This window comes from Nyctibius grandis, chromosome 2 (genome assembly GCF_013368605.1).
Source record: "Nyctibius grandis isolate bNycGra1 chromosome 2, bNycGra1.pri, whole genome shotgun sequence".
Lineage (NCBI taxonomy): Eukaryota > Metazoa > Chordata > Aves > Nyctibiiformes > Nyctibiidae > Nyctibius > Nyctibius grandis.
This window is the reverse complement of record NC_090659.1, coordinates 109,037,730-109,051,493: the sequence shown is the minus strand read 5'-3', so window position 1 is coordinate 109,051,493 and position 13,764 is coordinate 109,037,730. Positions and strand designations below refer to the sequence as shown.

The window sequence follows — 13,764 nt, the reverse complement described above, 5'->3', positions numbered from 1 at the left end:
ACAACATACAATCCATGTTGCCACGGTTCTCGGTGAACGGTTTTTCAGCCCATCGGCATTTTAGAAGCCATTAGTGTTTAAAAAGTTACTTCTTCCTTTCTTTTTCAGCAGAAACAGCAAGTTAGTAAAGGAACAATCATTTAAATGAGTTGAGTTGCACAGTACAGCCAGCCTTCATGCTTACAACGTTTTCCTTTTCATACACACCTGTCAGTCACCATGTTTCTGACCATACTTAGTCCCAGCCTGATCTTGATTGAAGCCAAAGGAGATAAATATACTCTAAGACAGTAGATATTTAAAGTTTTACTTGTCTAAATGGATATTTTTATATTCTCACTTAAGTGTTCAAGATGCAGTGCTATGCATCATGAACACCCATTCCCAATTGCTTATTACAGCCTCAGCAGCATCTGCTTGGGAGTTACTTCAGCTTGTCTTATCTGTCTTTTTTGGACAGAGTTTCTCTTGGGTCTGCTTTAAAGGCATAAAGGGAGAAGCATGGAAATTGTATACAGTACCATTGTCATGATCTGCATCAGCATAACTTCATGTAAACCACAAATGCAAGGTCTAGCTAATTCCAACCTCTGTTGAGGGAGATGAGGCATAATTTGAAGTGGTCACAGAAGGAAAAAGTTGTTTCCTCTTACAATTGATACTTGACTGTCCTTTGACATGTTGAGTCCATAGGAATTTGTCAATATGATAGTCCAAGTCCATGGGACCTGATGAGGTGCATCCACGGGTCCTGAGGGAACTGGTGGATGAAGTTGCTAAGCCGCTATCCATCATTTTTGAGAAGTCATGGCAGTCTGGTGAAGTTCCCACTGACTGGAAAAGGGGAAACATAACCCCCATCTTCAAGAAGGGGAAAACGGAAAACCCGGGGAACTACGGGCCAGTCAGTCTCACCTCTGTACCTGGCAAGATCATGGAGCAGATCCTCTTGGAAACTATACCGAGGCACACGGAAATCAAGGAGGTGACTGGTGACAGCCAACATGGCTTCACCAAGGGCAAATCATGCCTGACAAATTTGGTGGCCTTCTACAACAGGGTTACAGCACTGGTGGATAGGGGAAGGGCAACTGGTGTCATCTACCTGGACTTGTGCAAAGCATTTGACACCGTTCCGCACGACATCCTTGTCTCTAAATTGGATAGACATGGGCTTGACGGATGGACCACTCAGTGGATAAAGAATTGGATGGATGGTCGCACTCAGTGAGTTACGGTCAATGGCTCAATATCCAGCTGGACACCAGTGACGAGTGGTGTCGGTATTGGGACCAGTCCTGTTTAACATCTTTGTTGGCGACGTGGACAGTGGGATTGAGTGCGCCCTCAGCAAGTTTGCCGATGACACCAAGCTGTGCGGTGTGGTCGACATGCTGGAGGGAAGGGATGCTATCCAGAGGGACCTTGGCAGGCTTGAGAGCTGGGCCTGTGTGAACCACATGAAGTTCAAGGAAGAAATTCTTGACTGTGAGGGTGGTGAGACACTGGCACAGGTTGCCCAGAGAAGTTGTGGCTGCCCTCTTCCTGGCAGTGTTTAAGGCCAGGTTGGATGGGGCTTTGAGCAACCTGGTCTAGTGGAAAGGTGTCCCTGCCTGTGACAGGGGGGTTGGAAGTAGATGATCTTTAAGGTCCCTTCCAACCCAAACCATTCTATGATTCTATGATAGTGCATACCTATGAAAATGTAGGATGTGAGAGAAGAAGAGAGTTTTCAAAGTGCTACCTTCTGGCGGCGTCAGGTTAAGACAGCTACTGATAACAGCTAGCTACTGAAAGTTAGTGCTGTTTGCCTGAATGTATTCAGCTCTGTGTCATTTTAATCTCACTATAATTTCACTCTGTATTGTCTGACCAACTCTACTCTGTTATAACTCATAAAAAGGGAGGAAGTCAGTCATGTGAAGGGGGTCTCTGCTGTTATTCTTTATGACTGTTGCCTGTGGGAATAGATTATATTCTGGACGCGAGACTTTGCTTCAGTCTTGTGACCAATAAGACTAATCCAGACATGAATGAGCTTTACAGTGAAATAACACTGTGGTTGTGTTTGATCCTGGATTTTCAATGTATTGCATTCCCAGTTTTTTGACTGGTTGACTTGGCTCTGTGTTAAATAAAATAATTACAGTTTTATCCTTTTCTTCTGTTTGCAGATACAAGTGACACTTCTGTTAAAGTGAGCCATGAGTCTTGCATTACATGATCTGCTCGTTTGTTGTCGTCGCCTTGAGAATGAGAAAGCTGTGGAGCGAAGGGTAACAAGTTTTCTTTTGATGTGTGTGCCTCAATTAGCAATGAAGGGAATCATTAATAATTCTTTTTCCTGATATACATTTTCAGAAGGAAATTGAAAATTTCAAGCGACTTCTCCGTGATTCTGAAACAGTTCTCCAGCTGGACCGGAATTCTGATTCTAAACAAGGAAAGCAGCTCAACTGGGATGCTGTATTTAGGTAGTTTTTTTTTTTCTTTGTGAGTGGTTACAGTTTTCTTACATGGAACATCATTATTTTGTTTATTGGGCCTACTTTGAGGCTTACCTTTCTGCAGATTGGTTTAGACTTCTTGTCAGCTTGTAAACAAGAAATGACTTACGTTAATCTCTAAGGGAGTAAATTTAAAATAGCCAAAAATGTAACACTTATCACATACAGAAAATTTAACTGCTAGGAAACTGATCATTAAGTGGGTGGTCGTTTTTCCTTGCAAAAAATAACAGTTACTTTCTTTTATTGAAAATTATCCTCTGCATCTCATTTTCAACATGTAGTTCATATGTAGATTATAGATAGCTAATTAGAATTTTTTGCATTACTGAGTTCATCAAGACACAATAGGAGGACTTTGGCTTGTGCATTAAAGAAGCTGTGCTGAGGTTTGTAGAGGCCCATCTTTGATATAATCTGCTTTAGGTGTACTACAAGGTTGGACTGAGCGTGAGTGTGAGAAGTTCTTAGAGCAGCTGGGACCAGTGTTAAATTTCGTGTTAAAAGTGCATCTGAAGTACTGGTTCTCGTAGGCTGGTGTCTGGTCGGCTTTCCATTGTTTTTTTAATTGGACAGCATTGGAGTAGTTCTTTAATAGCTGTACCAAAAATATGGTAAGAAGTGTTTGATAAATTGTCCATGTTGCTTTTGAGATGGCCAATAATATATTAGAAATACATAAGAGAAATACAAAAATAGAGACTCTAAACTGATACAAATACTAGGCCAGAAAATCTACAGTAATTGCCCGTGACAAAGCCAGTGAAAAGTTTAATCTATTCTTAGATCTAAAATCTAATCTATATGTTAATTTGAAATGATGGAGAAATAGAACTTGAAGGTTTTCACCAATAAAAACAATGAAGAGTATATCTTATTGTTTTGTTGTATAATGTTGTAGCATAAATAAAAAGACTTAGCATTGGTTTTTTTTTCCTAATCATAAATTGTATGTTTAGCATTATGCAAAGTTTAAAGGAAAGTGTGGTTCCTACTCAAGTTGCTTCTGGATTATCTTTAAAACTTACAGCTCCTTTTCTAGATTATTTCCGTCATGCTTAGACTGTAATGTATTTCAGTTGGTTTTAGTCTTTGATAATGAGAATTGTGAGAAGAACAAGCACAGACATTCTAGGCTAAAACAATATTCACATATTTTTCTTTAGTCATAAATGTGCAGATGCTTGATTAATGTATCTTTATTTTTGAAGTGTCTTGCAGAAATATTTCCAGAAAGAAATGAAAAACCTGCAACTGACAAAACCAAACGCATCTGCTTCAACCCAAACTACCAGACAGAAAAAGATGCAAGAAGTTGGAAGTTTGATCAAATATTTCATCAGATGTGCTAATAAAAGTCAGTAATACATATTCAGATAGAATTACTGTTTTGTTTTGGTGCTTTGCTTTCAACTTTGAATGTGTACTCTGAAGTAAGTTACCCGGGTAGGGTTCATTTTTCTTGCTTCCAGGTGTTCACAATTTAAATACCTTCATGTGAATCAGTCCTTTGTGCTCCTTCTCTGTCCTTGTTGATGTTCACAGTACCTTTTGGTAATTATTCAATGTGTATATCTGATGTATCCTCTTATAAGTAATTTCTTTCTTAGAAACAGTTTGTTTAAGGAGATGATTCCTAACAGAACTGTTTCTAAACTGTAGGGTTTTTTTTAATTTTTAAGTAAACATTACAAACAATTAATTCCAGATTTATTTGGCACAATTTGGGTTAATTACAGTCTCACATTATTTCTTCACGTAGGAGGACCCAGACTGAAATGTCAAGAACTTCTGATTTACGTCATGGAAATTATAAGAGATCCAACAAGTTGTGCTGCTTTATGGATCTGACTGTAGTAGCATACTCCTAAAAGATATCCTCTCAGTAAGGAAATATTGGTGTGAGATATCCCAGCAGCAGTGGTCAGGTACATTTTTAAGCCTACTTACAAATGCCTTTTTCCTACTACAGAAGCATGCTTACGTGCATTTTGTTGATGCCCTGTTGTGTGATGTACTACACAAAACATGGAGTAGAATAGTGTCAGCCTTGGAGGCTTACAGTTGAAATAAACAAAGCAGCAGAGATTAGGAATTGATTTTTTTCTTTCTGCATACTGTCTGTCTATTGGTTGCTGTAAAGATATGTACATGTATACAATCAGGTTATGTATGCATGGTCTCCACAGGGCTTTAACATGTATAACAAATGCATGGAATGTGTGTGCTGGAAATAGCCTCGGTAAAACTGGTGTTGGTGTGCAGTTGTTTGCAAGTTATTAGGTATTGGCTGGTATAGTTTTGATATAGTTAATATATTACTATTATATTTTATCATCTGAGTTTTGTTGGCTTATGAAGATCCTAAAAAAACCATTGAGTCATCACAGAATCATAGAATGGTTTGGGTTGGAAGGGACCTTAAAGATCATCTAGTTCCAACCCCCTGCCACAGGCAGGGGACACCTTTCCACTAGACCAGGTTGTTCAAAGCCTCATCCAATCTGGCCTTAAACACTGCCAGGGAGGGGGCATCCACAACTTCTCTGGGTAACCTGTTCCAGTGTCTTACCACCCTCACAGTAAAGAATTTCTTCCTAATATCTAATCTAAATCTACCCTCTTTCAGTTTAAAACTATTACCCCTCATCCTATCGCTTCATGCCCTTGTAAAAAGCCCCTCTCCAGCTTTCCTGTAGGCCCCCTTCAGATACTGGAAGGCTGCTAGAAGGTCTCCCCGGGGCCTTCTCTTCTCCAGGCTGAACAGCCCCAACTCTCTCAGCCTCTCTTCATAGGAGAGGTGCTCCAGCCCTCTCATCATCTTCGTGGTCCTTCTCTGGACTCGCTACAACAGCTCCATGTCCTTCTTATGTTGGGGGCCCCAGAGCTGGATGCAGTACTCCAGGTGGGGTCTCACGAGAGCAGAGCAAAGGGGCAGAATCCCCTCCCTTGACCTGCTGGCCACGCTGCTTTTGATGAAGCCCAGGATGCAGTTGGCCTTCTGGGCTGCACGCCCTCATTGCCGGGTCGTGTTGAGCTTCTCATCAGCCATCACCCCCGAGTCCTTCTCCTCAGGGCTGCTCTCAATCCATTCTCCACCCAGCCTGTATTTGTGCTTGGGATTGCCCCGACCCACGTGCAGGACCTTGCACGTTGCTGTGTGGTATTTAGGTAGTTTAGGAGCATGGAAGTTAGCTGAGTCTGTGTATGGACGGGACTGGAAGTGTGACAGAAGAAATTTTGACGTTAGATCATAAGGGGCACAGTGGAATTTAATTACTGAAGTGAGGCAGGACTGAAGGCCATAAATCTAGAGGAATCATAGAATCATAGAACAGTTTGGGTTGGAAGGGACCTTAAAGATCATCTAGTTCCAACCCCACTGCCATGGGCAGGGACACCTTCCACTAGACCAGGTTGCTCAAAGCCCCGTCTAACCTGGCCTTGAACACTGCCAGGGAGGGAGCATCTACAACTTCTCAGGGCAAGTCATACTTAAATCCATTAAATTAAGCAAGTTGCTTTTATTAAATGACGGATGTATGAGCTTTTTAGCAATTCCACCTTAATGCTTGTTTATAAATCTTGGAGTACAACGGAGAAGTCTGTTTTCTATTGTAAAATCAGTGATCTGGTGCAGGAGTTGAAAGTAAGAACATGGATTCCAGCTGTTGCCCCAAAGCAGTTAGATTTGCTAAGCAAATACTGACTTCATGAGGCACTCTTATGTGCTGGAAGTTCTGAGCTTCTGAATGTTGATAGTCATACTGTTAAAAATTATGAGGAGCTGTTGTATTGGTATATACTGGCTGCATCATCAAGGAGTCATGTGAGGCCAGTGGAAGCTGCATGTAGTAGAAGCTGAACTCAATCTTGCTAAGGAAACCGGAAGCCCTGTGAATTGGTAATGGGACCATGTGCCTCTTGCATCTTGGGCATTGACTTTTTAATGAATATTTATTTTAGGGATCCATGAGGACGTCAGTGGGCATTTGGTATTGCCACTGTAGTAATGAATGAGGACACTTCTTTGCTCAACTTGCCTGACTCTCTCAGAAGGAGGAGGAGTCAGCACTGTGGCAGACTTCATACCTCAGTTGGTGCTGATTGCAACTCAGTGCACTGGTGACAGTGTTGGGACCAACAGAGATCTACTCAGTCCTGTACATGGTCTTATCTCTGGATGTGTTTAAGAAAAGACTGGCCATGGCACTTAGTGCCATGGTCTAGTTGACATGGTGGTGTCAGGGCAATGGTTGGACTCGATGATCCCAGAGGTCTCTTCCAATCTGATTGATTCTGTGGTTCTGTTATCAAAGGTCTGGAAAGTTGAGGGGTAATTGCTCAAACCCATTCACTGTTTGACAATCCCATCAGGCTCGTGTGAAAATTCAATGGGGATTGGAGAATAATCAGAGGTGATTGATATTTGAATGAGGTCAGATCACCCTTGAACACTGCAGTACCAGATGCAACAACTATCAGTCAGGCTGAACTACTCAAGTTGCTGCAGTCAACAAAGACCTGTACTGGGAATGCAGAGTGGACATATTTGTAACTTGATGGGCTCATGGAACATCTAAGATGAGATTCTACCTGTCTGGTACCTGTGTGATTGTTGACTATGTTGGACCTTTGTGCAGGCCTAGTAGGGGGAATCAGTATGTCCTAGCTATTATAAAGAAATGACTATGAGCTGTCTGGAGGCTTGCCCAGTAGCTCATGTCACTGCTAAAAGCACTGTAGTAGGTCTTGAAAAAGAGATTTTGTGAAGATGTGGTACACCAGAAATAATTGAATCCGGTAATGGATCTCACTTCAAAAACAAAATGATGAAATTATGGCAGATGAACATGGGATTGAGTAGATACACCATATCTTTGTTATCTCCCAGCCTTGAGTCTGGAGACTGTTTTGTGCAAAGGATGTAATTTATGATGCAAGTAACCTCCCACTATGTACCATTAAACAAGTGAGTGTTAGGGAGGTGTAGAGCAAGGGGTGGAAAGTGTCATGGCCTACTGAGCTGGTATAACTTGAGTAATGAGGCGAATGTTGGAGTGCCCACAGTTTTGACCTTTGGTATTGCTGCTGTGCAGGTGCTAGGGATGTAACTTTTTGTCAGATAAAGCACAGTTAGGCAGGTGTTGCAGGGGAAAAACGATGAAACTGGCAGAAATAGCAGAACTAAACTTATGCAAGAATGAGTGATGCCACAATACCAGCTAGTCTGATCTTGTAGCTGAGCCTGCTTAAATGATCCAGTGACTTAAAACGCCAATCAGTGAACAACGGCTCAGAGCACTCCACTGACTGGTAAATTACAAAAACAATCTGGAAGATGCTCTCTACCTCATAAAACTCATTCTACCTCAGCTTTAAGGGGCAGAGGGGTGGTGGTGTGTCAGCACAGTTCTACCTTAGACTGTGGAGACATCCAGGGTTGCCTGGGACCAAGCTCACATAGCCAGAACCAACACGCTTAACACCCTGCTGCTCCTGGCTGGTGACACCACTGCTCTTATGTCAGCAAGAGAGGGGAAGGAGAGAGAACCATTTTTCTGCAACTTTGTGGTGTTCTGTTTGTAGTTTCTGAGGCAATAAATAAGCAAATTACTCTGCAGTAATTAATGTGTGCATTTAGTCTCTGCTGACCTAAACTAGACCTGAAGGGGGAGGGGGATAACATCAGGCTTGCCCATGACAAGCTGTGGGATGACATGGCAAGGTTAGAGGGATGGGGTGCTAGCGAGGGCCCTCAGCCTGTTGCTCTGAGGCGTGCTGGGTACACTGGAGCACAGGTGAAGTCTTACTGAGATGAACCAAGGGCTAGTGTAGACAAGACCAGACGTTTTATTTTTTTTCCCCAGTTAACTATTGTGAATAACAACATGCAGCTGAATTCAGAATGGTGGTTTCTGTATGTTTAATGTAATATTTTGCTTCAAGCATTTTTTACATAATCCTCTGTAATATATATATTTTTATATATAGTTGTATATTTACAGCGTATGTACATACTATATCATATATACTTTTTTTAAATACATTTGCAGAGTTGCTGATCCTTTATGGCCAGTTATACCTCAGACCTTCTGGAAAGATTAATAGAGTCTTGGTGGCTAGGATAATTCACACACTTACAAGAGGGTACTGCTTCCAAACTGATGGACTTAGTTCTGATATGTTTATCTTCTTTTCAAAAGCAATGCAGTGTGCAAGGTATGTTGCAAGTGCTCCTTTTGTATGCTAATACCTATTTTTAGAGAATAACTCATTTTAAATATTTGGGATTAGACTTGACTAATAGCAGGTAATACTTCTTTAGGTGTATTTTGTTCTGTCTTTGAACACCAGTTTAATAAATTCTTTAAAATATTAATAACTTCTGCATTTGTTAGGCAAATAATATTCTGAATATAGTTATTTGCTAGTATTTACATTTAAACAATTCCTGTGAAAAGAAATAAGATTATTTCTTCCGGAAGGTTGAGTGTTTGCTTTATGTTGCAGGCAGGAGAAGAATACTGCAGGCCTGGATCATATTGTTGGAGCAATGAATATCTTCTGTAATAAGCTTGCTGTCAACTGTCGCATACGGATTTGTAAAGTAGGGGAAGAAATTTTGCCTACAGTGCTTTATATATGGACTCAGTATAGACCAAAGGATTCCCTGAAGGAATCAATAATTGAGTTATTTCGTCTCCAAGTTCATATTCATCATCCAAAGGGTGCAAAAACTCAGGGAAAAGGTACAATAGAAAGCTCCATGTTATTTTTTTTCTATCACTGTATGTGATTGTTCGAAATATTGTGCCAATTTTCTGAATTTTGATACTGAGTCTTGGGAACATTAATGGGAGTGATGATTACTTGTCAGTAGGTTTATGCTGTAGGTTAATATTGAGTGAAAGTGAAAGTGAGTTTTCAAATTGTATGCACTAATAATTGTATTAAGTCCTGTAAAGACTGATTGTTCTTTTATCAAAAGGTGATTTTAATTACTAAATCAAAACACAGAGTCTTTGGGGAAGGGAAATAATAGTTTAGATTGCCACATGTATTCATATCTTACCAGATTTATTTAAGCCCAGAAATTACTACTATGGTCTAAGTCTGACTTACTGTGTAACTAGTCAGAGAACATCACTCAGTAATTGTGTTTGCCTGTCATGGTCTATTTCAGTTATAACATCATTTTTTTAAAAAGAATTGTTTTTACTTTATCCACAAATGGCAAAGAGTTTATAATTAGTCCAAATTTATCCATTGCATTTCATTGTAGTCTTTCCAGTTAGATAAAGAATTATTAGAAACTTCGTTCCTACCCTATATATAGTATATGCTGATTAAATTCTTTCTTAACCTTTTTCACTTTTTTAATTTATTCATTCTCCATTGTAAGACTTGTTTTGCAGACCTGCATTTGTTAAGCTTTGTATGCTTTACTCTGATTTGGGCTGTATTTTGTGTTGTCTAGGTAGTTTTACATATTGTATCAAGTGGGTGGTACATGTCATCTTTTAATTGTTTTGTCATGTACAGGTGCATATGACTCAACAAAATGGCAAAGTATCTTACATAACCTGTATGATCTGCTGGTGAATGAAATAAATCTCATTGGTAGTAGAGGAAAGTATTCTTCAGGCTCACGTAATATTGCTGTAAAGGAAAATTTGATTGAGTTAATGGCTGATATTTGTCATCAGGTAACATTTTTATTTTAATATAAAGTTCACTATATATTTACTGTGTTGTGTGTTTTGATTTTTAAAGTAATATGGCTTTAGCATTTCCTCAAAATCATTTACTGAAGTATTAGTACCTTTTGTCTGTGGTCTGTGGAGTTTAGTTGTTAATTTTTGTGCAGTTTAGAAATGTGTGGACTCCTAAATTACACTAGGTTTCGCTAGTGTTGCTTATTAGACTATAGCAAAAGTTCTGATATAGTAAAGAATAATTAATAATAATTGTGGTTGCCTCTTAAGAGGCTTTATACACAGTAAAAATGGACCAGTTTAGTTTGACGTTTCAGTTTTCCTGTAAATACTACTTTTTTTTTTATTTGTGTAGTTTTTGATTTCTCTTTATAAAAGGTTTTTACAGAGGATACCAAAGTTTTGGAAAATTACCCAGTCACTATGCTGTTTCACAAAGAGAGTCCAGTGATGAAACAGTACCAAGCAAGCGCAGGAGAATTGAACTAGGCTGGGAGGTAATTCGAGACAACCTGCAAAGATCCCAGGAGGATTTTGATGTCATACCTTGGTAATAACATCTTTACATGAAACAAATACCACTACAGACATCTTTTTACATTTAAGTGTTCTCTTGAATATGTTGTGCTTTCAAATTACACGTCTGCGCATGCTCTAGTTATGTGTCTAAGCACTAAGCTTAGATTCTCACAGCATTGGAAAGTAGTGAATTGTGTTCTTGGCACTCTTGCTTGAAAAACTTTTTATCTTTGGTTTCCTAAGAAATAGCCAAGGAGGTCTGTAAACTGTTGTAGTGTATAAGATATTACTGCGTCTGGTTTTTACCTCTATTTTGTGCTAGATATTACCAGTCTGTGTAAGTGTTGTCTGTGTCGATCCAGCTTATGAGTATTAGGAAATTAACGTGAGATTTACTGCTGTCTTAAGCTGGCTGTCTCATAGGGACAGCAACCATTAACAGTTTGGGCCATTTTGGAGTAGTTCACACAGTTTGCCATAACACCTGGCTTGAAACTGTTGAAGTGCAAGGGCTGGCATGTTAGCTTGGACCTTGATTGAGGGGTATTTTGGGACTTGAGGGACTTCTGAGCTGGAGCTATAGCTACATATCGTGTTCCACTGACTGCCTCAGGAGGAAGACTGTGTAGCAGAGAGCATAGCAGGGAGTCAAGTCGTCATTGAAAGACCACAGCTAGACTTTTCCAGAACTTACAGTTGTAGTCCTAAGCCCAAGAATGTCGACTTTTTAGCTAAAATAGATTACACTGGATGTTTTTTCCTGTTACTGTTCCTCTCTGACTTTCTGACTTTTCTTGGAAACTGCTGTACCAGTTACCAAAACAGTGTAGCTGCTTGTGAGTTGGGTCCGGAGCTGGGGTGGCAGGTTTGTGTTTATTGCTCACCGTATTGAGGTAAAGTGGTTGTTTAGGACCCAGTTGAGAACATGAGTTAGCATGCCATTCTGTGTGGAGGTGACAATCTCCAAGACATACTGTGAGTACTGTAATTTACTAATTGAGTAGAGTTGCAACATTACTATGAGCAAAACCTTTCCAACTCACCATCCCCAGTTTAACATTTTGTTCATTTGATAGATTTTATTTTTATCTGCAGAGATGATGTTGTAATGTTTCCTGTTTATGTAATTTCACCCTTGAGGTCAGAGCGTATAACAAGCTAGTCCAGAAGAAGGAGAAAAATAATATTTTGCCTGAAATTTTATTCCCTTGTGGTCAGAAATCAGTGAACTCAGCTTGTAAGAAATCAGAAATCAGTGAACTCAGCTTGTAAGAACTTATTAGTGATAGTGAGGCTAGATGAGCAGACTTTACAAGTAAAAACAGAAGAAATACTGAGTCTGTAACCTTTGACAGAAAACAAATCAGCTCAATACTGGAAAGTATGAATGTGAAATGACAATCAGAGAACGCTGTGTTTGTTCATTTACTTTTGAAGACGCAAATATATGTATGTTTGATATTAATTACTTCACTTTGTATTTTCAAGGTTACAGATTACAGCTCAATTAATATCAAAGTATCCCACGAGTCTTCCTAACAGTGAGCTACCTCCCTTACTCAATGTACTTCACCAGTTACTGCCTCAGCAGCGCCGAGGAGAAAGGACCCCATACGTGCTGAAATGTCTTACAGAAGTGGCTTTGTGTCAAAACCAGAAAACTGATTTGAAAAGCACCCACAAACTGGAGCTCCAGAGAACCTGGGCAAAGATTTGGTCTCTTACCATTCGTAGCGTAAGTTTCCAGCAAATTGAAGTGGAGAGCTTTGGGCTACTTGGAGCTATGATTCAAGGAAACCTTGTTGTAACAGATAAAGAACTCTGGAAGATATTTTCAGGACCTGCATGCAAGCCTTCAAGGTAAAATGAGAAGCAAGGATAGTATGTTGTGTCTGATTCACATTGCTCTTTATTGTGCAACCAAAACCACTGTCTTACTCAAAGTAATATTATTGTTGTTGTGGCTGTATTTCTAGTTAAGAACTGTCCACATTTGTGTTTTAAGCATTTGAAATGGGCATAAATACATACATAAGGCTGAAAGCAGAGGCAGGAGAGGAGAGGCAAGCATCTTCAAAATCGACTAAAAATGTAAAATGGACTAAATATTTAAAATCTGACTGAAAGATGTTGATTTCTTTAAGTTAAAAAGTATGTTTTCCTCTAAATATATTTTGATTCTGAAAGGAGTATTCTACACCAGTCTTTCAAATAGACAGGAAATGTCTGTAATAACCGAAATGTGGCTTTTGAAAATGCAAAGATTCTAATAAAGGAGTTTTCCAGTATGTGTGCTTATTAACTTGCTTATGTGCTGACTTTGCTTTACAGAGTGCTGATCAACAAATACCACATTGTTTCTTACAAATGCCTTGTGTTCCATTTTCGTTACAGTTCTGCTCTATGTTGTTTATCATTAGTGATGTCTGCCTATTCAATGCCAGAAAATTTGGACGTAGGAATGGAACAGAATAACTGTGAAAGACATCTGGATTCTGGGTTAAGGGAGGCGGTAATGAAATGGGTACTGTCCTGCTATTTGCAGGAAGAAGCGGAAGACTGTGCAGAGTTGCCTCCTGTGCTCTGCAGGTAAAGTCTTTGTGGCATAGTTTTATATGTAAGCTCACCTTATAACAGAAAATTGTGTAGGGAAAAGTGGATTTGCAGAATTGTATTATGTTAATGCTTTGGTAGAGTTATTAGGGTTTTTAAGCTTACTGTAGAACATCATTCTGAGGACATAATTTAGTTATCTGTCCATGGTATAGCAGATAGATGAACTATGTGTTAGAAATCTAAGTGAAAAGCTTCTTTGAAGATAGACTGTTAATCTGGTTAATGTTTCAGTGCGCTTCAGGAATTGCAAGAGCTTGTCTGATTGCAAGAAAATACAAAACAATTTTCTTTTTTTACAGTGATTTTCCTCATCTTATATTACAAAAAATTCTTGTGAGTCTTACAATGAAGAACTGTAGAGCTGCCATGATTTTTTTCCAAAATGATGCTAAATGGTATGTTTT

The 13,764-nt window shown here is 39.4% G+C and overlaps 1 protein-coding gene across 1 annotated transcript in view; it reads left to right on the top strand.

Annotated features, from left to right (window-relative positions):
• The first annotated feature begins 2,185 nt into the window (after nt 1–2,185).
• The window catches only part of ATM (ATM serine/threonine kinase), a 79,419-nt gene continuing 67,840 nt past the window's right edge, over nt 2,186–13,764 (top strand). The window contains 13 exon segments of the mRNA XM_068425093.1: nt 2,186–2,276; nt 2,362–2,474; nt 3,719–3,864; nt 4,270–4,346; nt 4,348–4,435; nt 8,564–8,729; nt 9,021–9,259; nt 10,053–10,216; nt 10,604–10,633; nt 10,636–10,775; nt 12,233–12,604; nt 13,139–13,333; nt 13,660–13,755. Coding sequence (XP_068281194.1) covers nt 2,205–2,276; nt 2,362–2,474; nt 3,719–3,864; nt 4,270–4,346; nt 4,348–4,435; nt 8,564–8,729; nt 9,021–9,259; nt 10,053–10,216; nt 10,604–10,633; nt 10,636–10,775; nt 12,233–12,604; nt 13,139–13,333; nt 13,660–13,755 — 1,898 coding nt within the window. The 5' untranslated portion in view covers nt 2,186–2,204.